Source organism: Homalodisca vitripennis, chromosome 2, assembly GCF_021130785.1.
Source record: "Homalodisca vitripennis isolate AUS2020 chromosome 2, UT_GWSS_2.1, whole genome shotgun sequence".
NCBI classification, from domain to species: Eukaryota; Metazoa; Arthropoda; class Insecta; order Hemiptera; family Cicadellidae; genus Homalodisca; species Homalodisca vitripennis.
Window position 1 is genome coordinate 36,315,894 of NC_060208.1, and position 26,726 is coordinate 36,342,619.

The 26,726-nt window shown below is 34.2% G+C and overlaps 1 protein-coding gene across 2 annotated transcripts in view; it reads right to left on the reverse strand.

Annotated features, from left to right (window-relative positions):
* The window catches only part of LOC124353810 (brefeldin A-inhibited guanine nucleotide-exchange protein 1), a 62,528-nt gene that overhangs the window by 4,101 nt on the left and 31,701 nt on the right, over nucleotides 1-26,726 (reverse strand). The window contains exons 18-32 of one of the 2 annotated variants that reach the window (XM_046803821.1): nucleotides 24,932-25,105; nucleotides 23,921-24,048; nucleotides 23,660-23,803; nucleotides 23,372-23,523; nucleotides 22,978-23,150; nucleotides 22,699-22,859; nucleotides 21,250-21,510; nucleotides 18,815-18,871; nucleotides 9,637-9,772; nucleotides 8,580-8,746; nucleotides 6,165-6,263; nucleotides 5,428-5,559; nucleotides 4,016-4,196; nucleotides 2,367-2,518; nucleotides 764-868 (exon numbers count right to left, since the gene is read on the reverse strand). In XM_046803821.1, the coding sequence (XP_046659777.1) occupies nucleotides 764-868; nucleotides 2,367-2,518; nucleotides 4,016-4,196; nucleotides 5,428-5,559; nucleotides 6,165-6,263; nucleotides 8,580-8,746; nucleotides 9,637-9,772; nucleotides 18,815-18,871; nucleotides 21,250-21,510; nucleotides 22,699-22,859; nucleotides 22,978-23,150; nucleotides 23,372-23,523; nucleotides 23,660-23,803; nucleotides 23,921-24,048; nucleotides 24,932-25,105 (2,222 nt within the window). The remainder of the gene's footprint in view (nucleotides 1-763; nucleotides 869-2,366; nucleotides 2,519-4,015; nucleotides 4,197-5,427; nucleotides 5,560-6,164; nucleotides 6,264-8,579; nucleotides 8,747-9,636; nucleotides 9,773-18,814; nucleotides 18,872-21,249; nucleotides 21,511-22,698; nucleotides 22,860-22,977; nucleotides 23,151-23,371; nucleotides 23,524-23,659; nucleotides 23,804-23,920; nucleotides 24,049-24,931; nucleotides 25,106-26,726) is intronic. The other variant, XM_046803822.1, reaches the window with a different exon arrangement.

A 26,726-nucleotide genomic window follows, 5' to 3' on the forward strand; every position in this document is an offset into this window, starting at 1 on the left:
TGCTGTTCAAATTTTACCATGTCAGATTTATAGTAATAAATACTATTGCTGGCTAAAAAATAGGCCTTTCTATAATATTAATGAATAATAATTGAAAAATTAATAATTTTAACCTCAGAATAGGCTAGTAATTTTAGCTTTAATATTTGACGAAACCTATTGCAATTTTATTGAAAATTATTAATGGACAATATATTGTCTATTGTGTGTGTTAGGCCTATGTCCATATGCCGTGTGTCCTTATTTATTTTGTTGTTGTTTGTATTTTACCTTATTTAAAATTTTGTAACGTTGACAACCCTATGGGGAGCATTTTTAAATTCTTTAACGACCTGATGATGGAACGATTGTTCTGAAACATGTAGTGAACATCTACAACATTTTAGAACTGCTTGACAAGGTATAGTACCACATTTTTGTTTATTTACACAGTTCCGGAGCTATAGCCCGTGAATTTTGACATCACTAGCCATAACACACATTTTAAAAATTACTTCTATCAGTGAGAAGTGTATTAGAAAACAGTCAATTTTACATATTTTTATTTTATATCCATATTATATATTTTTTGCAATGATGGATGAGATAAATACTCTACCCACTAACACATTCAATATTAAATGGATTAATGGTGTATTAAAGTTATTCAAGACATAATTAACTGTCAGTGCAGAAACAGTTAATACTATTTCTCTCACAAGTAACATTATAAAGCTCGAGTTAATTTAAAAAGAGTAAAACAGCATAGTTCACTATAACTTACTCTGTCGTCAGACATCTTCAGTATCCTGGTGAGAATCAACAGGAGAATACATGTCCAGGCTTCTCTGTGCGCCTCGGACTGAAGACTCAGGAAATACTCGAGAGCCTGCAACAAACCATGACCATAGGTATTCCAGGCAAGTTGCATCAAGAAACAAGTGTCGTGCACAAAGACTGTCACAACAACACATTTAACAATTTCATGTAAATTTGAACCAAACTCATATTTTTTTGTACCAGAAAATATGTCTAATGATTACTATACTATAGCAAAATACAGTTCAATTACACTCAGGTAAATACTATAAGCTAATGTACATCACACTGTTCAACCAAACGATCTAAATATAAGCCTGAGAACATGTCTCTATTACTACTCTATCCTGGCCTCAATAAGATTGTAAAAAATTCAATATCCTCTAAGCTCAAGACTTTCTATATCCAAAAATCCCCTTACAAATTTTTTACAATCTTCTCCAAACAACTTAGACACTGACCCATATCCCACCAACTACATTTTATTGATGAACTCTACTTTTATTGATATTCTAAACCTTATGGATTTGGAAATTAAATATAGAAAAAGAAACTAACTTTCAAGATTGTCTTGAAACACAATAAATTAATTATCAATCATAGAGTCAGACTAGTTTTGACTGAATTCTATTAATATGTGGGCAAAAACCTAAATTATCTGTAAATTTGTACCAAGCTGAACCAACCTAACATTTTTTGTACCACAAAATATGTCCAACGATTACCATACTATAAGCCACTGTAACCATGCTATAATTACCTCCTTGCAGACAGCTATCAGTCGACCCTGGACTGCAGCCCAAGCATATTTTTTGGACCACAAAATATGTCCGATTACCATACTATAAGCCAATGTAACCATGCTATAATTACCTCCTTGCAGACAGCTATCAGTCGACCCTGGACTGCAGCCCAAGCATATTTTTTGGACCACAAAATATGTCCACGATTACCATACTATAAGCCAATGTAACCATGCTATAATTACCTCCTTGCAGACAGCTATCAGTCGACCCTGGACTGCAGCCCAAGTATATTTTTTGGACCACAAAATATGTCCAACGATTACCATACTATAAGCCAATGTAACCATGCTATAATTACCTCCTTGCAGACAGCTATCAGTCGACCCTGGACTGCAGCCCAAGCATATTTTTTGGACCACAAAATATGTCCACGATTACCATACTATAAGCCAATGTAACCATGCTATAATTACCTCCTTGCAGACAGCTATCAGTCGACCCTGGACTGCAGCCCAAGTATATTTTTTTGGACCACAAAATATGTCCAACGATTACCATACTATAAGCCAATGTAACCATGCTATAATTACCTCCTTGCAGACAGCTATCAGTCGACCCTGGACTGCAGCCCAAGCATATTTTTTGGACCACAAAATATGTCCAACGATTACCATACTATAAGCCAATGTAACCATGCTATAATTACCTCCTTGCAGACAGCTATCAGTCGACCCTGGACTGCAGCCCAAGCATATTTTTTGGACCACAAAATATGTCCAACGATTACCATACTATAAGCCAATGTAACCATGCTATAATTACCTCCTTGCAGACAGCTATCAGTCGACCCTGGACTGCAGCCCAAGCATTGCGTCTGTTCTCATCCCCTGCCATCTTGAACAACACTCGCAACACACATGCCAGACTCTGTGTCTCCTGTTGTAACAGGTTCGGCTTAGCACTGCCCTTGAACCCTGCAAACATTTCAACTGATCAATAATACTTCACTTTCATGTGTTACTATGCTAATGTCATGTGCAGGGTATCATCAACTGAAAGTGTATATTTTGCTATGGACAAATTTTCATTGCAAAAACACATTCAAATTTAAGTCTGGCATAAGCCTGAACTACATTCAACACAATGTTCAAAAGGCAATTACTTCAAACGACTATTTCTCTAGAACATTTTTGGGATTTACACAAGTTGGTGCAAAATTTTGTTACACAATTAAGAAAAATGGTGATGAAAACTGTGTTTAGACTACTTAATTACATTTAAAACACACAAAACCAACACTTTTGTGGTGTGTCTGATGAAGACAGCCTTGCTATCGTAAGGCCTCACAAAAATAAAAGTGTTTAAGTATTGGTTTTGTGTGTTTTAAATGTAATTGAGTAAATAGTAGCCAATACATGCTCCATTTTCAACATGTGTTTAGACTAGTACTGAAATGGTATGATAAACATCAAGACATTTACATCCATATATCTAATATATTTATAAGCAAAAAAGTTTGGAACAATTTTATACAATAATACCAAAAACCAAAATAATGTCTTGGACCTTCATAACTTGAAATTGTCTAAAAATAATTTCATAATTTATGAAGAAATTAACTAAAAATTAATATAAGAAATCAAATTAGAGAAATAATGTGACAGAATAGTATATGCATGGTTGTTAACCTTTTCACTGCCAAATCCTGTAACTGAAATATTTGTCAACATACCACAACCTACTTCTAACCTATCCATGATGATTGCAATAGAATCTACCACTTTCGCTGCCCAGGTCTAAATAGATTTAGAAGTGGTATTTCATAATTAACCATCGAATTTTATCACAATAGCAGAGAAGGTTTTATGTATTTAGTTGTTATTTAGTTAAGTGTAAATCTATTATGTGAGTGAATTACATTCTGTATTGTGAAGTGTATTATACAGGTTATGTTGTCTCCATAAGCTTTATTATACGAATTTTGTCAACAATGTTAATTTGTATAATATAGTATTAAGTTTTCCTGTCTTATTTAAATACATTTTCTTGTGTTTTTTGTTGTACTACTTATGACAATGCTAAATGAAGGAATGGAATTGGTTTGATTTGAAACAAATTGAGGCAACATAGCATGTTATTCCTTTACCATTTGGTTGTTGGATTTTAGGGTTAGAGAAGTTACAACTTTGATATTTTGGTAGCGATGAGTAGCCAAGTTCAGTACATGTCTGTGTGTGGAACTCTAAAAAACATACATTTCCTTTAATGAAACATACATTAACATTAGGCTTTCTATTAGCATTTTTAGGACTCAAGGGTGGATTTTGAATTTATTCTAATTTTATTAAATTTAAAAAAAGAACATTTCAACTTTGAAACACAAGTAGCATTTACAGTACTTGTATATCATTATAATCATGTAGCATGTAGCATGAATGTGCAGTAAGTAACTTAGCACCAGTCACTCTTACCAGCTTTCCACAGCAGATTGCGCTGTTCATGGTTGGAGTTAAACTCCTTGGCGAAACGGTGGCTCTGCATGAGACACTCAGTCAGCTGTAACAGGTGAGAGGAGCTGAGACTGCCGTACATGCCTTGCTCTTCCTTCTGCTGCTCAGAGAGCGAGGCATCCTCCCAATCCAGCACATCAGCCTGTATCAACAGTAAATAGCTGTAAAAGGATCATCCCACCATTCAATTCTTTAATAAGGATGATAAAGTCAAAAGCTATTAGAAAATGATTATTTGAACTATCTTGCATTAGAATATTTGGAATTTGTAATTGAATTTGTACAGAAAGTAGAGATAAAAGGGATACAAAGGAGGCCTACCTTACTAAAGTGTTTTACATTGATGGCTCATACCCAGACTCCAGGGCAGGGTTTGGAGTATATGGGCCAAGAGCCAAATTGGCAATGCCCACACCACAGTTTTCCAAGCAGAAGTTATGGTAATTGAAACATGCGCCAGAAGGCCCACACAAACGAGGTTTAAAGGAGCAGAATATTTAATACTTACATACAGGCAGGCAGCATTAAAGGTGCTTGATGCTTGCCCCTTTGTCTTAAAGGAAGTATGGGAATGCAAGAATGCACTAATAGAACTGACAAAGAGGAACAAAGTCCTTGGCTGGAAAGGCATTGCTGGGAATGAAACAGCAGACGTTTTTTCCAAGATTGGTTCTGAAAACCTTTTGGTAGGACCAGAGTCGGATTGTGGAGTAGCCTTTGCCTACAGTAAAGCTATAATAAGTATTTGAGAAAAGAGAATTAGATTTGAGAATTGGAGAAAGACCTCAGCACTCAGGCAATAAAAATGTATCTTTCCAAATGCAAAAAGGTGGTTAAGACTCCTAGATCTAAGCAAGGAGGATATACGATTAGTACTTAGGATACTAACAGGACACGGCTCTCTTAGAAAATATCGGATGAAGGTGGGTCTAAGCCAGACTGATAAATGCAGACTCTGTGAATAGGCAGAAGAATCAGCAGAACACATATGGCTAAACTATTCTGCTATTTTCAAAACCAGGAAAACATTCCTAGGAGCTTATCTCCTTAGCCCAAAGGATACCAATGGACAGGATCCCTCAAATCACACAGGTTTCTCAAAAGCCTTAGTTATTGAGAATTAAAAGTAAGTAAAGGAAGTGCAAAGATCCTTATAAGACTAAGTGCAGGGACTAAGGCTCTTTCACTCATTCAAAATAAGTGTCTGAAATTATTTTCTACAAATCTTTGACTGGAAGAGGTTGTATGCCAGAATTTGTTGGTTAGTGAAAGGATTCAATACCTGCAAAAACTGATTTGTGCCCAATTAACCTAGCACTTTTCAGTTCGACTACGTCTCTACAGAGAAGCTCACCTAGTATCAGCCAACGTACCTGAGCCAATGCCAGATTCTCCTGATCCTCTTTCCGTGAGGTTGCGGGGTAAAAGATGATGTTGTCCACTGTCTGTATAAGCTCCAGTTGTACCACACACTTGATCAGCAGAGCGGTGAACATGCTCCCCATCTGCTCACATACAGACCATATTATTCAGGGCATTGAGGCAAAAACATGTATAATTATCACATTTCCTTTTCAAAAGCAGTACTTATTTCAATATTATGGAAAATTTTGTTTAACTCTAGAAGTAACACAAACCAAAGGGAGTGGCACAATATTTTACACCAACCATTTGTATATTTTCAAAAATGTATTTCAACTGCAGCTAATGCTCTAAATGTAACATATTATACAACAGGTTACATGTAAAAGAACACAGAAATTTATATCTTGATTCATTTTTACATTCACTAAAATGTCTACTAAATTCAAGATGGTTTGAATTATATCTTTAAATCTTACCGATTCCTCACAAAATTATCAAAATGTTTTTCTGTATCTTAAAGGGCTGTAATTAAAACCTATTTTATAAAATTAACCAAAATATAGAGCGATTAATTACACCATTACTACTGTGAATTACCACATAGAACTGTACAAAAACTTTTCCTAGAAGAAAATCAGTAAATTTGACACCACAACATATTTGATAGTTGAAATTATTCTTAAAGCTTAAGGAACTACTTAGAGTTTCAAACCATTGCTACAAAGACAAAAGTATAATATCCTACCTTAGACAGAGCAATATCATCAGATGTGATACTGTTGTTGCTGTGGACACTGAAAGTGCTATTGGATCTCTTGAGTATTCCAGGCCTAACATTTTCCACCTGCAACCATGTCATAAAACACTCTTCATAATATAAAATAAAATAAGCTTAAATTTAGAAATTATAGATGTAACTTATTTTATAGTTTATTTAAGAATTACATGAGAACAGTTAAAAGAATTTTCCTCACAAAAAAGGGGATATACTTGTTAAAATTGCCAGTCCATAAATAGTTCATCACATTGAATGTTAGAAACATGTAATGCATGGTTACAACTTTAAAATTTTGTTGAATAAATTATTTATTTAAGCTAAAAACTACCAATGCCTCTGCGGTGTGTGAGTAAAATATTAATAATAATATCTTTGTTGTCATATTAACATTTTACAATCATTGAGAAAACCAAAGTACAACAGTTCACACACAAACATACCAAGCCAAAACATAACCTAGGGTAACTAATTAACTTAATACACTAATAAATTAGTAAAACTTAATAAACAACAACCTAAACATTAAATAATTAAAGCAACAATATTAAAGTTAAAGTATAACAATTAAAACTTTAATTTAATAATATACGAGGGCTGTTTTTTTTCAACTTCCGATGTGGTGTAAAAATAAAACTAGGGAGAGTAATTAAATAAATTTATTATCAAAAGTTAGGTACATTATTAGTTACTTTTCAACATAATCGCCATTTAAATTGAGGCATTTTTCATACCTGGGTACAAGCTTCTCAATACCTTTTTCATAGAAGTTTGCCGCCAGTGATTTGAGATGGGTTTTCACGGCGTCTTGCAGCGCGTTGTCTGTTCGGAAGCTCTGCCCTCCTAGCATCTTCTTCAGTTCCGGGAAAAGGTGATAGTCACTCGGTGCTAAGTCAGGACTATACGCCGGATGGTCAAAAACATCCCATTTAAAACCGTCAAGAAGACGCTTTGTCAAAGCAGCACTGTGAGGACGGGCGTTGTCATGAATGAGCACTACTCCTGATGTGAGCATTCCTCTCCTTTTGTTCTGGATAGCTCTCCGCAAACGTTGTAACGTACCGCAGTATCCTTCCGCATTGATTGTGGTACCTGGCTCTAAAAACTCAACAAGCAATACACCTTTTTGATCCCAAAACACGGTGGCCATAATCTTTTTGTTGTTGAAAGTTTTTTTTGAATTTTTTGGGTTTGTTTGGAGAGTTTGAATGCATCCATTGTTGGGACTGCTGTTTCGTTTCTGGGGTATCGTACAGAACCCATGTCTCATCCCCTGTCACGATTTTGATCAAAAAATCTTCGCCATCAGCTTCATAACGGTTCAGAAAAGACGTTGCTGACGCCATTCGCCGAGCTTTGTGGTCGTCAGACAACATCTTCGGCACCCATCGCGCACAAAGTTTTTTGTAGCCTAATTTGTCAGTTACGATAGAGTATAGGGCTGACCTTGAAATCTCAGGAAACTGATTGGATAGCTCCGTAATCGTAAACCTTGGATTGCTTCTTACACTTTGGTCAACTCGATCAACGAGGTCTTCTTTTGCGACCGACTTTCGTCCTTGGCCCCCTTCATCATGAATGTCAACTCGTCCATCTTTAAATTTCCTACACCAATGACGCACTGCACTGTCACTCATAAAGCTTTCTCCGTATACTCGTTCCATTCTACGGTGAATTTCTGCTGCAGATAACCCTTCAGCTTGCAAGAAACGAATGACACTTCTCAACTCACACTTGGCGGGAGATTCTATCATGGTAGCCATGTTTATGTGTCGCTAGATAAATTGGAAATGGTTCGGCTGTCCGAAAATGAGTGAGGTTGTAGTGGGAGAGGTGCGCAGTCGACTGCCGCGCATTGCTGGCCGATACCGCTTGCCCAGCCATCTAGCGGCACGATCGGAAGTTGAAAAAAAAACAGCCCTCGTATACTTAAAGTAAATATAAATTTATTACAAATTAAAGAGAGCCCAGAAATTGAAATACATTAATTTATGCCGAAAACAGATACCTTACCAAATTTACTTGGTAGGAGGTATTTTATTCAGCTACAACACACTGCACATCAACATGTTAACATGTTAATAAATAAATATAGACTATATATTAACAAGTATTTGTTTGCATATTTTCAACAAATATTCAGAAATTTGACTGAAGGAGAAGCTCTTCTTTATTTGAAAAACTAGTGTAGTAGAACAAATTTAAAAATTTGAAAACACATGATCAAACAGTTTGACAACAGTCTTTCACAATGTGCTTAATAAGTTTTCATTTGTTGTGTTCTAAAACAGAATCACCATCACCATCTAAATTGTCAGATATCTTTTTAACTTTCAAAAAACACACTTAATAAAAGAAGAATGAACCAATAAGAGCCGGTATTACCTCAGGTGTGTGAGTCCATGTGAGCAAGTCTGTCGGTATAGTACACTTGAACATGTCTAACACACACTGACAAGTCTTGGCCCAGGTGTCCTCACCAAACTTCAGGCCGTTGCTGATCACCAAGTTCTCCAAGCAGTTGGTGCCCGACCTTGCCAACTGTTCATTGGCTGCAACATAACAAGCTTTTGTTACAGAGTTTGTCAGTTGTATTTGTAAAGTAACATGATGTTCGCAACGTGTTACTTTCTTGAAAGGATCATACAGAGGCTCAGTATTAGTCAAGAGGACTAGAGTTGTTGTGAATTTATTGATATTTTTACAAAGCAAAAGCAGTTATTATTATTCTAACAACGGAAGATTATTGATTCCCAGTAGGATTCTCTCCTGGCTGGTTTATACCGTCCAGTTGAACCTACACTGGGTACGGCAAAAACCGATGTGTCACTTAAATCTGGGTAACCCTATTGTGATGTTCAGGAGTGGCACATCACTAACTGCAATGTTGAGATATTAGAATGCAAGTGTTGATCGAAATGTCTAGTCTACTGCAGGAGATGACTGTTGGTGGGTTCCTTAAATGTTAAGAGCTGTTGCTAGCCTCAAAATAAGGATGTGCCACTCTCTGCCTACTATGACTGGAGGGGTCATTAGTTCATTGCTGGCTTCCCCTCTTCCAAGGAGACATGATTGAGATTAATGCCCAAAATCCTTCCTCATGGACGTGGCAGGAGATGGTCTCTACCCGTAACCTTACCATCCAGATTAACCTGTCACTACGGAAGCAGCGTAAGGTCCTTTTAGGACTAAGTGTAATTATATTAATTGAAATATCAATACAAAATGAGCCTGATGTCATCTCTTGGAGGAATATGCCATCAATTGTTTGTCCGTAGTACTGGTTCCAATTGTGTTTCTACTATAATTCTTGTCAAATGTAAATTCAAGCGGTAGTTTGTTTTTAGAGGTTAAGTTATAACTTCAACTGCCTCATCACCTTTTTTACCCTTAACAGTTTATTTGAACTATATTTGTGGAATCATGGGCACATACTACTTACCTTGTTGGACACACCAATGCAGTTGAACATAGAGATCAGACAGCAGTAGGGGTCCCAGCACATCAAAGTATTGCGTAAAAACATCAACAATAGCGTACAGAGCATGGTTGCACGTAGTCGTCATCCATTCTGCTTTCTGGAAAACCAAAACGTCTATTGGTACTTAAGCTACTAACAAATTCTGGTACTCCTTTGCACAGAAAAAATATTAACCTCATGAAAAAATGTTACCTAAAGTTCAAATTCTATTTGAAGTAAGTCATTTCATTAAGTAAGTAAAATCAATAAATTTTATATCAATTTTTTCTACAATAATATTAACATATTTAATCGCAAATATTTGAACACAGCTTTACAAGCAGTTCTAATCTAGTTAGTAAATATACTACAAAAAAGAGTATTTTTCATGTTACTAAACATACATTTAACAAAAATAGTAAATAGTTACATTTTAAACAAAATTAACGTTTTTCTTATTCTTTTTATTTAAAAATTTAATAACACACTTATGACTCAAAAATATCAACCTTAGTATTGAGTTTATCACATTCTGTAGCTGCTCTACACATTTGTGACATGATTTGCTCTACTAAGATTTCCAATGTATTATTGGTGGTAAAAAAGTATCATGTAACATCTAAGCTAGTCGTTATTTTCAAAAGAAATTCAAAACTGTCAGAACTATTAATTTTTCAGGCTAAGATCAACCAGAAGCCAACCAGCAGTGTAACAATAGACAGCAGTTGTTGTGTTGTGCTGTCAGAAATCATGCATAATAAACAGCCCCACAAAGTGAATTGTCAATATTGTGTTTAATAGCTGATAAAAGAATAAGCAAAACATGTGCATATGAAGATTCTCATGAAAGAGTGAAATAGCAAGTCAATTTAATTAATACAGTGGGACCTTAACATATCAAACCTCAATATATTGAATTTCTTAAAAAATCATACTTGTGTCATTCTCCTTGAATGTGCCGCTTCTTTTTTTTTTCCTTTCCTGAGGGAAGAGGACAGTTTGTCCCCGCGCTTAGTCCTAAAAAGGACCTTTGCACCTCCCTTACTTTAATTTGTGCCCTCAAAGACCGAGGCTTTTGCAAAAATGTGCCGCTTACTTCAATGCTGATTTTACCTCTATATATATATATATAGATGGTTTGACATTAATAAACTCAATATATCAGATTTTCGCTCTTAACTTTGCCTACTGTTAACCTCTATATATTGAAGTATCAGTTTATTAGTGCAACTAATCGAAGTACAGTACTGTATTTTTCATGTCATGACTTGAAATCCCCACGATCTCACGATCTCCTTTGTTTTCTGTTGTCGCCAGTGGTAGATCAATACTCTACCCCTGAGTTTGATTTCAATGTTACAGTCATTCGATCAAATTTAAGTTAACTCAGTGAACTGTACGCGTTACATTTTTAATTGTGACAGTATTTGAAGTAAAAGTGCGATGACAACATATTGTATTTATATAGCTTTTTCAATTATATTTAATGTTCCTATTTGTACTGTTATACTGTGTTTTATTAAAATAAATAGATTTAAATATATGTACAAAACTTTTTACAATTCCATATTCAACATTTCCGAAGTATCCATAATCATGACCTCATTATTACTTTAGTTGTGAATTTCTGTGTATCAAAGTCTGCTGATTTAACCTTGATACAATGTATAACAGAACAGCAATTGTAAACCTCTATATATCTACCACAAAAGCCTTGATATATCGAACTTAATTATAACAAAATTCTTTATGTATCCAAGTTTTGTATTTTTTTCCCTTGAGGTTAGACATATTAATGTTCCACTGTATATACATAAAAATGTGTCCACCATTTCAATCCATCACATGGTGGTTGTTGTCCTAAACCATATAAAATAGAGCAATCAAAATTTCAGAGAATACTTGTAGTATACCTATTTAATATATATATATACTTATACTATATATACTCAACTCCCTTTTTTATAGAAGATAGGGTAAAACTCCACAGGATCCCATGTTATATTAGGTTGTCTTTATAAAATAGCTCCAAAATATGGATTTTTATAGATACAGGCATGAAAATTGGCAAGATGATAAATTTAACAGAAATTTAGTTTTAGTCATCTCTCAAAAACTATCCTCAGTCTCATCCGGTGAAATACGTCACATAATCAATTTTTTTATTTATTAATTAGAGTGCACATGCAATTTCAAATCAGTTAAGTAATACACATTCAACTAGAAGAATTTTTATTAAGATTATTTAAAAGATTACTTATTAGAGTATCTCACGATTTGCTAAATGTTATGGAAAAGTTAAATAGCTACTAATAGTAGTAATTTTTAATATTTCTATGATGTTGAAATACAGAAATTCTATATTTAATTAGCAAAGAGCATAATAATAAGTTTGAGTTCCATACGTTTGTGGAAGAACAGAAGATATTTTATAGTAGTATTTTATGAATATTGGATTGGAAATTATTAATAATAAGTTTGAGTTCCATAAGTTGTGGAAGAACAGAAGATATTTTACAGTAATATTTTATGAACATTGGATTTGGAAATTATTATAAACAGTTTCAGTTAACATATTTTGAGCCAAAGCGATGTTCAAACCTATTCAACTTGTACTAGAAATAGGATTGTTGTAACAGAATGCTACTTTGCCAGTACCCAAGCTTTATATATATATATATATATATATATATATATATATATATATATATATATATATAAAGATATATATATATATATATAAAGATATATATATATAAAGATATATATATATATATAAAGATATATATATATATATATCAAAGAAATGTGTTTAAAGTGTAAGGTAATAATACTTGATGTTTTTACATTTTTAAATACATAATCTGTTTTTTGACAATAAAGAATTTGATTCCACTTGAAAACCCAAGGAAGACCTTAATACCTTAATATTTTTAATTATATTAACACTATCATGACATAGAAAGTTTTTAATAAATGACCCAATACTGATATTAGTTAAGTACACTTATTACAACAATGTTGGCTATTTTTAAATATTGATTTATTATAAACTTCATATATATATTTATATTGTTAATAAAGAAAGAACCAAATAGTTAAAATCAATACTGTCAGTCTTATTAAAATACAAAAAACTAATTGCAATTTTTACCATCCCATTCACAATATTATTTAAATTACACAACACGTGTTACACACATTTATATTGTTAATGGTACAAATTTCCCCATGTAATTTAACACTCACAGATTGTATTTTTGAAATGTAAGCTGAACAACAATAATGTCATAATTACAGACTTCCTTTGATTTTATTGACTAATAAATGATTCAATCAAGCGCATACTATACAAACGTCACGTTTCTTTTATTAAGAATAAGAATTTTATTCTGCCAGAAAATATTCCACACAATATATTACACAATAAAATATTGTAATAATCAATGATGATAAATATCCATAATCCTGTTACCCTTTTCAAATCACTCATTGTTAACAATGAACTTTAAAAAGAGTATACGATATAAGTTATACAGCCCTCGGGACAACCACCAGTAATTTGTTTTGTTTGCTTCCTGTAATTACCAATTAGTTTCAGAGTACATCCTATCCTGGACCTGAAATTGAAATACGATGTTTCAGGAAACTAACAACAAGAGGAGAAAATATGTTTCTATTAACATTACCACTCAATAGTTATAATAATAGTGTGCCTGTAGAGCCAAAGATAAACTTATTTCATGTCTCCATTTTTTAGTTTTTGCTGGTCACTCATTAGTTAGGTATTTACATGTTTTATGATAAGATTGTAATGTAATTTTGGGTAAAAATGTCATTTAATATATGATTGAAACTAAATGGATAGTACATTTTTGAAACATGTACAGTACTTCTAGCCCATTAGATACTTAATACAATACCACTAACTTAATTTTTTAGAAAACTTTGATTTAAAAGTTATCAAAGCCCAAAAGTGTTTGTTTAATGGAGCCAGGAACACCCACATTTTATATTGCATAGTGTTTCACTGATCTTATACAAAAGCCAACATAAATAACAGCCTCAGTGGTAGTGACGAAGATTAAATTCATCATTAGTGTTCTGAACATGTTATGCATCATTAGCTGCTTATACGTAATATTGTCTTCCAAACGTCATACACTAATTCACAATGATTTTATAACCCTTGATCAAAGTTAAAACAAAAATTTTAAACAAAGTTTTATCGTTGGACAGTGTGATAAGAAGCAATGTCTATGACTACTACACTTTTTTGGCAGATTAGGTATTAATTAACTGCTGTGTTTCACATCTCCGACTGACAAAACTGTATTGTGCGCTTGCCACATCTTTAGGCAGTCCTTTAAAACTACTTTTCTCTACCTTTATATAACATTATGAGTGGGATCTTTTGATTGATAGTTATAGCAACATTGGAAGATATTTGAATTGACAGACCATCCACGGGAAGAATCAATGTATGATTCGTAATTGTACACCAGCTGCATTGTACTAGGATTTTTTTATGAACCTATGAGACATCAAGCATTTCCATAAATAATTTGTATTAGTTGTAGTTGTTCTCAATTTTTAAAGATTAAGACCCAAGTCTAAATACGAGGTCCAATCAAAAAGTATCCTACCTTTTGGTGCAACGTAAAACTGAAGTTACCTGAAAAAAGCTGGCGTTAATTTTCTTCAAAATAAGCACCCTGAGAAGCAACACAACGATTCCAGCGACCACTTCTGGAAGCAGTCTTGAAAATCAATTTTCGGCATCGCCATGAGATCAGCCGTCGTTTTTTTCATAATTGCTTCTCGACTTTCAAATCTGGTGCCTTTCAATGGTTTTTTGAGGTGGGGGAAGAGCCAAAAATCGCATGGAGCCATATCTGGAGAGTACGGAGGCTGAGGAACTTGCGGAGTGCCGTGTTTCGCCAAAAAAGTTTGAATGAACTGGGAAGAATGAGCTGGCGCATTGTCGTGGTGTAGCCGCCAATTTTGAGACGCCCACAAGTCAGGTCTTTTGCGGCGAATCGCATCTCGGAGACGACGTTGGACACTTAAATAGTACTGTGCATTCACAGTTTGACCCTCAGGGGCATATTCATGGTGCACAACTCCACGGTGGTCGAAAAAAACAGTAAGCATCACTTTGACATTGCTTCGAACTTGCCTTGCTTTTTTTGGCCGAGGATCCTGGGGAGACTGCCATTGTGATGACTGAAATTTGGTCTCAGGGTCATATCCATAGACCCAACTTTCGTCTCCAGTTATTATCGATGTCAAAAAAGTCCGCATCATACTCACAACATTGCAGCATGTCCTCGGCAACATCCAATCGCCGTTGCTTCTGCTCGTCTGTCAGCAATTTTGGCACAAATTTTGCGGCAACCCGGCGCAATCCCAAGTCATCCGTTAAAATTGCTTAAGCTGATCCGAAACTGACATCTAACTCAGTACTTACTTCCTCCACAGTCATTCGACGATTTTCACAGATCAAAACTTTTGCTTTCTCGATGATTTCCGGAGTTCGACTTGTTTTTGGTCGGCCCGAACGCGCGTCACTTTCTGCCGAGGTTCGACCACTTTTGAAACGGTTATACCACTCTTTAATCTGCGTAACACTCATTGCCTCATTTTCGAATGCTAGCTGAATTTTCCGAATGGTCTCACTTTGTTTTTCTCCGAGTTTCACGCAAAATTTAATGCAATAACGTTGTTCCACTTTTTCCGTCATCTTCACAGTTAGAGAAAACCGATACGCGCACTTGACTTATCAGTACATACTGACCCGTCTCCGGCGAACCAGTCGGGGGATCAAGATAAGACTTTGTACCTTTCCTTATCATAGTAGGAACTATTGTCGCAACAAATCTTATCTCATTATTGGCAGCAGAAGCCGCGATACACGACGAGGTCGGATACTTTTTGATTGGACCTCGTAATATACTTAATAAATTTCTACACTTTTTTAGACTTTTTTATATTTTTATTGGTTATACGGTTAGAAAACCCCAGACTTGTATGTACTATATCGTTACAAGGTATACAGTTTTTGGGAAAAACTGAATTTTTTGGATTCTTATTAATTACATTTTTAAGATGAGATCTCTCATAAAGCTATGACCAAAATAAGAGATTTAAAGTGTTCAAAGTATACAATTTTTCTTTAATTGGGTAAAACTCAGGATAGTTTCAGTACAGCCAGCTCTCAATGAATGGACTGACACTGAATGCAATACATTTGGAATGGACTGTAACACGTGCTTTCATGTAGTCTGGAGTGGGAAGGGTGGCTAGAGCGCATACTAACCGTGGTTCGTGCTAAATTGTCTCAGTGTGTACCACGCAAAATAACTAACCACCAAATGCACACAAAACAAAGAGTTTTCTTTATACAATTATTTAGATGGGTTTTCTTAAATTTCCAATCTGAATATCTCTGTTATATGATACAAAACTATAAAAGTGTTTCAAGGATTGAAATCTACCCTCTTATTCAGGTGAGAAAGGCTGTGATATCACAGGGAAATGCTGACATTGAGTTCCTCGGGCGTGACATGTTTGTGCTCTAGGCTCCTTTGGACTGACATAGCTTAGGACTGAGGCAGAGTTAGCGCTATCAAGCCCTCTCTACCACTCAACCACAATTACTTCATTACTTTAACTTTGAGTGGCATTTCCTTGCCACAATTTATATTTTTTTAATGCCTTAGGGCTTTTCTCACCAGAAGCGATCTCAATCCTGGAAACATAGTGTTATACTTTTTGTAACGTATAATGATGGAAAATGTCCGAAATCATATTATCCATTCAAACCTTCCACTGTCAATAACAAACTTCAAACAAGGAACAAAATATTTTATTTACTGCATAATAAATGGCACTGATTCTCTTTTTCCACAGCTTATTGGATTAAAATGTGATCATTCTTTTTCTATACACAATAACTTATAAAACAAAAAAAACACTCCACACATCAGCTAGTTGGGTGTCACTTCTAAAACATCAACACTGTGACATCATTTATACTCTGTTTATAAATACAGATATATAAATTTTATCACTAATAGAATATTCCTGGTCCATTATAAGCACACATGTTATGCTGCAACTCATCCAAATCCAGCCCGAAAACCCATCATCCCAGGTGGCAAGCGTATGAAAGCACTAAGTCAAATGCAGTTGTAAATGCACGCAGCATAGTAAATATTAGGTTACTGAAACCAGCAAATGTCTGTTCACTTCTTTGGAATTATTGAACTTTCTTAGTTTGTTTTGTAAATGTTTAATGTGATCATATTATTATGATATAATAAACTCGTAAATGATGAACAGTAAAATTATCATAAGTGTACATAAGCAGGAGAATATTATTCTCTCACATGGAAATTTACAAGATGGGTGAGAACAAATAATTATACTTAATTCTGTATACTGTTTTTGTATTTGAAATCAGTACAATAATATACCACGTTGTTTACATAGTTAACTTATTAACACCGGGATGAATATTCCCATGATGTGCAGGCTTGAAATTTGAGGATAATTAAAGGAAAATTAAAGAATTGAATTCAGGAGTAACTTTACACAAAAACTGGACACAATGTTTTGTGTTGTTGAGTGATGAAGCGATATTAAATATTTACTTTCAGTGTGATACAATGAATACCAACCAGTACCTCCAGATAACATGTGGTCTATGGTATCAGAGTGGTAAATATTGGTGACTCAATTTTCATCTTAGATGGTTCACAAGAAGTTTTCTGGAATTTTGCTCAAATAGTGTAGATACCATAAATGGCCAGCCAGAAGTTCAGATTTAACTCTGTGTGATTGTTTTCTTGTTAGGCTACACCAAATAGGAGATATCTAAGAACAAATTTCTTAGGAGTGAAGGAATTAGGGCAACAGATTTGAGAGATGATCACTAACATCCCAATAATTGACTTCTTTTAGAAGAATACAATTCGTGTTCCTGGGCACTTGAAAAAAAAGGTTGACAACACTAAAGCCTATTTTGAGGTTTCAGATATTGTTTTTTCTTTATGTGATGAGGTAAATGAAAATATTTAATTATTAATAATACATCATTATCAATAAAAGTGTCAGTGATATCAATACTTAGTTATATTTACTCACCCTGCAGGTAAAAACAAACAAAAAAAAACCAACCCATAAACTAAGTAGTTTTATTTTTAATTAAGAAGTTGATCTGTTATACCCCATTCCCTGAAGACTATATATCTGCTCAAGGAACTTGAGTTGGTGGAAATTATTAATAAAAAGTGCACCGGTTTCTAACAGAATTTTAAACCCACGATGTCTCTAATTCAGGCTCAAAGTCCGACACTTTAGACCAGACACCCATTGACTAACTCATTTTAAAAATTGTTTATCTCTAATGTCTCAATACAATACACAACAAATTTAGACATAGTTAACAGTTAATACATCTGGTGGTCCAAATCTGTAAAATACCTGTAATATCAAATGGTAATATTTCTAAAGCTAAAAAAGCAGCTATTGTTCACAAGCAATTGGTTCAAGATAAATATTGTCAACTTATGAGAACTATAGCTGAATACTGGCCTCACAATGTTAAACCACTACAGTATTGTTATTAAAATAAGTATTTCAGAATTAATATATTCGTAGAATTGGCCTTTAACCACTTTGAAGTACTCTATTCATCTACCACGTTCCGTTTTGTAGGTTTTTACATTTACTCATTGCATTCTGTGAAATGTAACCAAAATGAATAAAGATTTGGTGTAATATCAGGTTAAAAAGATTTGACTTATATAATTATGAATTTGCAATCTATTAAACAAAAAAGCTATTGAATACTAGATGTATTTAATAATTGCTAAATTTATCATTGCATATGATAGAGGATTCAATCAGTAAAACAAGTAAAACATTAAAGGATTAGTAATTATAAATAAATATTACGATTCATAAATACCTGCGTGAAACTCTATTCTTAAAACAAAAACCAAAGAATAATAATACAGATTACAAATCAACCAGAACTTGGACCTAAAACGACAAGTTTCCCAATAATTTCCCAGTTCACAAAACAAATGTTAAAACAGCACAACAAGAATGCTGCATGCATTTAAACCAAACACACATTCCTCCATGAACTCACGCTCTCTAAATTACTGCTCAAGAACTCCTCCAAATGAGACAAGCTTGGCAGTTGATTCTGTGTCGAAAACGAAAACAAAACAAAACTGATAAACAAAATGTAACAAAACAGTTTTTCTTTTTTTTAACGATGAGAGGTGTAAATACACTATAAGTAAGGTGTTTAATAATGTGTATTTAAAAATGAGTAAATAATAAAAATTGTGTTGATAGTAAAAATTATTTTAAACCTTTTATTCAACCAAAGAAAACTGAATTTTAATTTCAATCTTATTGTAAACTGTATAAATTTTTAACTGAATTATTTAAAACGTGTTAAAGAATAAAAACAATTAAAATCATAAAAAGGCAACTTTTTATTGAAATGTTTCTGGAATTTTCATTATGGAGGTGGTTGATAGGTATTAAAAGGGTCAGCATCTCTTCTTAATAATATTGTGACTATTGTAGAATTGGTTAATTTTGTCCATGTGTTGATTTTAGACAAAAAGTAACTATCAGCTAATTTTTTTTAAACATTGTTATTTCTCTATTATGATAAATTATTTTAGATCTATATAAAAAATCAATTAGAAACAACAGGCATCATGATAGTTTTATGCCCGAAAAAAGCCATAACGCAAGGCATGAATGGAAATATGCCTTTATCCCATTGACTACCAATTAAATTTAAATATTTTTACTCTCAGGTACCGAATTTTTTTCATTTTCCATGGAAATCACTGTGTGGGTGCTTAGGGCCAATTAAAAATATTAATGACCATATAACGTGATATAATTGTATTTTATTATCTTATATATTTTTTTCGTATTTAGTTGTCTAGCTACAAAAGGATGTATACCAGATCTACTACTAATCAATACAAACAAACAACAGATGAAATGGTAAACAACTATTCGATTTCAAGAGAGTTGACTAGCTTCAAAATACAATATGTTATATTGTAACAGGCCATCAATATAATAGTACAGATAAATGCCAATGAATCATTCGATATCGAGAATATTTTTCGACTCCAAAATTACGATACCTTAATTTAATTTAGATACCTGTCATCAGTAATTATGTGGATATTAAGTGATGATGGGCAATGTACGTCATTGATAGTCAATGGGTTAAGCGCCACTAAATGTTATGGTCAAAGAGGGGAAAAATGTATTGTGCAAACATAAACACTTAATACAAGAGTCATTAGAAAAGTTTTGAGATACACAAAAAACCACATAACAAATTATTCTCCCTGACACTCTACTCAACAATTTATCCTATCCTCTTATAAAGTCATCTATGAACTTTCGCTACTTTTTTATTCCAGAATAAGTAGCCATTTCTTCAGTACCTTCAGGTATTGAAAATTGCTCTCTACAAATTTGGTTTTTCAATATCAAAAGGTGCCAAAGCTGGAATGCCAAGACAATGAATTTGAATTCCCCTTAAAGTCTATTCTTCATCGCATTTCTTCAATTTTGTTAAAAACCTGAGATAAGCACGTGTAACATTCAGCAGTAAACGTGCACTGGTTTTCAAGAACAATAGCAACAACAAGTCTGCTAGATGAAAGAAACTAGCAATAGTTCTCTTTCAAACACTTTCAGAAAATTTGATTTTGTTGATAAGAGGTCATCAGGATAGAGCCAAATGGTTTATTATTGTTTTTTTCTAACAACAACTGTGACCAAACTCAACAGTTATTATTGTTAAAAATATTCTGCATTTTATGACTCCATTTCACTCTTGCTTCATTCTGGGTTTCAATCAACCAGATTGAAACCCACAAAGAAGACACTTCCTTCCACTGCGTTGTTCTTGAAGGATAGTGGAAGCACTTGGTGAACTAATCCCTAAGGTCAACTCAACTTCTTGGTTACATATCATAAATCTTCCTATCATTTTCTTAACAGCAGCAATGTTTCTTCAGTCACAGCAGTCCACTTTTTATTTTCATACAAAATTGATTTTTACCAGTTCCATGATTAGAAAAATTTCAATCAAAGCTAATAGGTCTCAGGCACTTTAAATTCCAAACAAGATCTGCTAATCTTTCAAATAATATTAATTGCTTTGCCAAATTTTTTAATCTCTGTGTTGTTTTAAACGTAGCTATATCTCAAAACTTATCTAGTGACCCTCATATTCACTATCATGTGCCCAAACATGCGTAAACAATCAGAATTTCATAAAGATGGCATTGATTGATGCAGAGTAAATTATAAGGATACATGACACTCATTAATGATGTAGAGCTTGCTGACCAAACTAAATCAACCTATAAATAGTCATCAAGAACTGATATGTTCAGATTAATGCTTATAAGTTCAAATGAACTTAATCTGTTTAATTGTGCTGTACAAATTACACAAACAGCTTTAAATGTACCCCAATTTCAAGTTTTTAAGCTTAAGAAAAAATTTATGTTATTTTTTTAATTCACTAACCTCGGTATGATGTTCTGGCAGCTTCATGTTGTCAAAGATCCGGAACAAAACCTGGAAAAGATCTTTCCACCAGTGGGGCCGGAATGCATCTCCATGTGTCTTGACAATCTCAAAGAGAACAGTGAGCGCACGAGTACGCACGTCCAGCTTGCAACGACTCACAATACAGGAGAGTTCGAAGAGTAGCGGGAACCATCCCCGGACCCAGGCACGATCCTCCTCACTCACACTGCCGTCCTCCAGACAATACTCGCTGTACAGCTGCAGACAGTGGTTAATAATAATAACAACTGCTGTTGAGTGATTATTTGTGGTTTGAATTTTTACAGGCTATTATTGACAATGTTAACCAAAAATACAGCATATAGGCAGGTCACACAACATATTAATTATTACTAACAACTAAGGGCTACAGCAAGCAAATTGTAAAAAATAATTAATTTTTTATAACAATTTGTCTAAAAAATTATGTTACCCATATTTGAAAAATTTCCATTCTATAAACAAGTTTTAAGAGGCAAGAGTATAATTCATTTTATCTTGAATTAATTCAGGGTAATATCTGACCATAGGTTTCAACATATAAAATGTTTTTGAGACATAATGATGTAAATGATGTCTTTTTTTTCTTAGGACAAGAAGCTTATTTAAATTGTACTTAATCCTTTAAGAACCTTTGCACTGCTTCCGGAGTGACAGGGTATTCAGGATGGGTAAGGTTAGGGAGTAGGGGCCGCCTCCTATCGAGATCCATGATGAAGAATTTCATTATGGGGCACTACATCTCAAAGTCATGTCCCCCCGGGAGAAGGCAAGGCCAGCTCTGAACCAGCCTCTCCAGTCAAAGTATGCAGGGGGTGGCACACCCTTGTTGAGGCTAGCAAGAACCTCTGAGGTTAGGGAACAAACCCCACCAACTCCAACAGTCATCTCCCACAGTAGACTAGACCTATCGAATTTCCCATGCACCCCAGAGTCTCGACATTTGCGGTTAGTGATGTGCCGCTCCTGGACATCAATAAGGTTGCCCAGATTTAAGTGACACATCAGTTTTTGCTGTGCCCAGTGGTGGGTTCAACTGGAAGGTACAAACCAGCCAGAAGTGATCCCTGCTGGGTGTATTTGAGGTCTTACTTAGGCGGTAATATCCTTTAATAGCATTGATTTTTTTTCCTGGTATCATATTTATGACAATCGTGATTGCATTTTTAACTATCTTGATGTTTAAAGACTGTACAAAATGTGATCTACAGAGATTTCTTAGACATGTCGTAATAATAACTTTCTTTTATAGATTCAAGATGTCCGTCCTGTTACACCTCTCTTAGAGAATCAAACTATGTCTAAAAATAGATTGCAAATATGCAAAGTAAGCTGCTGATATTGCTTTAGAGATGTATATACTTCTAAAATTTTATTAGGTATATAACTCGGAACAATCTTAGATACCTGTGGTTTTTGATGTACGTAGTCAGCACAAGTCCGGATAAGTCTTATTGCTTCCATGCTGGTATCGGGGAAACTAGCATTGCAAGCGAACTCTGACAAACACTTTACTGCATCTTGGAATGAGTCCACCATAATGGCAAAATGGAGACTGTACAAGTTGTCTGGAAGATCGTAAGGTATTATTATCAAACAAACATTGAAGCTCCGACAAGTATTTCAAACTAAGAATTATAACAAATTGCAGAAATACAAGTGGGGTTGATAAGTGTGTTTACTTACTAACTATATGGCCAGTGGTCTGGAAAGCCATTTCGACAATAGCTTCTTCATGATCTGAAGCCGCCAGATGGAATACACTGAATATATTCTTCCAGCCAGACCGGATGTTTTTGGCCTGAGAATTGACCATCTGGGCAATGCACCGCACCACCATGTCTCTAATCGTTCGAGATCTGAAGTGAGACACAGAAGGTTAGACTATCTAATACGTAATTTCTACCTTTCATGTCTATTTTAATATTAGTTTTATGATGATGAATTGTTCAAAATGCATTTGAGGTGGATTGTACAATGTACCTTAACACATGCGTACTTAACACATAACAATATTCTATAAATATGAAACTAAATTTGGACGACATAAAACATGACAAATTGAATAGAAAAAGTTAACCTGTTCTTTTTCATGATGTGTTCAAAAGGCCTGAGGAAGTCTTTTTGAAATTTGAAGTTTGCAAACTCTCCTTTCTCAATGAACTTCATAGAAAGTTGCCGCAATGAGTCTAGAGCAAATATTGCAATGTCTTCATTTGGATTGCAGCCCACCTAGAAAGGCAAAACAAACATAACAAAATTAAGTAATGATAATCTGTAAATCTTTTCAAGCAATAAGTAACAACTTAGTTGGAAGAATAAATTATTTAATTTGACATATTTTTATCAAAATTTGGTTGTTGTATACCTTGTTGAAATGTTCACCCAGGACCTGCCAAATGCGGGACCATTGCAAACGGATACGGCCCATGTTGTAGTACGAGATCTCAACAATCTTCTGCAGGCTGAACATTCGAGGCTGTGTTGCATGTGCCAACTCATCCATTGACACCTGCACAAAATAGGAAACCTTATCAATTTGTATTTAAGGACCTAAACAGCAAGATCGAAGCTATGGAAAACTGAATTAAATTACGCAGTAATAAGAGTTCTACAATGTTTGATATACCTGACAAAGAGCCCGCACAAAGTCCACAATGGCGTCTCCATCCAGTCGGATCGAACCAGTAAAGATTCTGTCAACGGCGACAACAACACTCTGAGAACTTGTCTCCCCAATAGATTCTTTTACGCTTGCTGTAACAATAAAAATGACTGAATACATCCTATATGATTAGATATATTGCCTCCTATTGACCTAAAACATGAAACTTTCATTAAACAAGATTCACTACAGATTAGTTATTACAATCCTGATTCTATTAAAATATCTATAAAAAATTCAAAAGTGCTTTGCATTATTTTGGCTTTGAACAGGAGGTCTACTGATGATGGGTGTTTATATGTATGTATAAATGGAGAAAGTGTTCAGTTCACTCTCTTGGATTTACAAATATAATTCTGAAAAACTTGTAATTTTGCAATAATAATACCATTTATAGGCCCATTGCAGTGATTTTAAATAATAACTACTGATTTATTTTATGTTTAAAAAATACAAATGCCTAAACCAAATACTAAAAATAGTCAAAACAAGTGCGAATTTCAGATTTTTCACACCAGAAGTGAAGATTTCTTAAGTTGGTTTTTGGTCTCACCAATTCTCTGTGAGAAAGCTAGAAACGAAAAGAGCAATGAAATCTTTTAGTTTGCAACAATATTAGTTCTGCATTGTAAACCAATATAACAAAATCAATAACTAATGTCAACTCTTGAGGATTTCTTTTGGTTATGAAATACTGTCCAATAGTGCTTTTTATTAAAATTAAAAGATATTGTTACAGATTTTTATTCAATGGCTCTAAATTCTTGATTTAAAAGTTTTTGAGTTTGATCTGATGACTCTTGATTTTTGGAGAGAACAAACATTATTTGGTTACACAGCTGATACCAACAATATAATGTGCGGAAGTAAACAACTCTTCTCACATATTCCTCTTAAGTTTTTCACGTTTTGTAATTTTATGATATTTTCTTAGATGCTTACTGAAAGTTTGCGTTGCTGTTAATCCATACTTACGATCAAGTGAAGTCATGTTGAGCTTGAGAGAGGACAGGGACAGTGTGTCAGAAGATGGATAACTCTTGGTGACGGAGAGGAACTGAGGCCTCACTCCTGTCCCAACCATCTGAGCAGTCTCGAGGTGTGAGATACACTTGATTATGTCCAGCCATGAGCTGCCTAAATAGTTTCCTGTAATCAACCAGAATTGTATTAGTAATAATCATCACCTTCTGCAGATAACTGCAAAAACAACATACATAGAAGAACTAATAAATATGACCAATAAAATTATAAATAAGTGGACCAAATAAACAGTACAGTTTTGTTCTTGAAATATAATACTTAGTTTTAGGAAAATCTCAATTTTTTGGGGTGACTGAAAAATTCAGATTGGTTATTGTTTGGTTGTTTTTTCCTGTGTTCTATTAACTAGATAGAATATTATAACCTCATTGCATCATACAAACACAACATTAAAAAGTAATAAAATATGAAAAACAACTTTTTTTGCTTTTATTTATTCCCCTCACTATGACAATTAGAAGTAGGCCTACTTAAGAAATGCATTTAATCATTAACCCATTGCGGATCGTATTGTTTTGGCGCACGGGCACCAGCGGGCGTGAATTAATTCACGGTCAGCGGCCGCACGAACAGCAATGGTGCGCCACATCATATCGCTCGCTATTGTATACTAGAAAATTCAGCTGTGAAGGTATTCGTTCAGATGGAACATGGGCCTGCTGGGGTATCCGGATGTAGGAACGATAACACGCGAGCAAGGTTACGGCGTGGCAGGGATGATGTCTGAATAAAGCGGCTCGGGCGAATCGATTGCAACATCCGGGCCATTGTCTAGACTAAACCCACCAACATGTACGTCTGCGTCGTTTAGTTGTGTCACTAACCTCAAAAGTATTATAATAACAACTGAGGAAAACACGTAATCAGAAGCGCTAAAAAGCAGAGAGTAAACTCATATGAATGATTTTTCAACTTCGACATACAACTGCGATCTGTAGGATATTTATAAAAGTTTTGAAAACTAAACGTAGACCGTTGTTAAACACTCTTACTAGACTAGTGAAGACGATCGCCCGATCTATCAGACATTACAGAACTATTTGGAGGGAAATTTAAAAGCAGACCGCTTTTGCGACCTGAGCTCGTCACCGTGCCGTTAGACCCGGCCGCTGCGTGACGAGCCCAGCTCGTCAGTGATCCGCAATGGGTTAATGAATTTATGTAAAGTGAAAGATACAAGATTCTCTTTGGACATCAGGAAATTTTATCAAAACAACATCAATAAAAATGTCTAATCAGTTAGAAAATTAAAAGCTTTATTAGTACTTGGTTGAAGCACAAAGCCTTTTATTCAATTGACGATTATTTGTCCTGTGACACTAGTGAAATAAAATTTTAGTTATAATATTTGTTGTTTCTTTTAACATTTATTTATTATTTCTCATTTGACAAAGCCTTTTGATGAACATTGGTTCTGTCTCAATTTTGAGGCCACCGTTACAAATTTATTGAGTTATTATTTGTTTTATTCTCTGTTATTACTTCTTATATATTTTATTTGTTGTTATGTTATGAACTTATTTAATGTAGTTGTACATTAGTATTTAATCATTTATTTATTTTATCATACGCTTATTAAACAATTTTGTATATACGAAATTTAGGAATTTGGTACTGGCTAGTTATACAAATATTATGAATTTTCTGACGATATAAATTGCATTTATACATGTTTAAAGACAAATCAAGAATCTTGAATCTAGAAACTGATTAAAAAATTATTTAT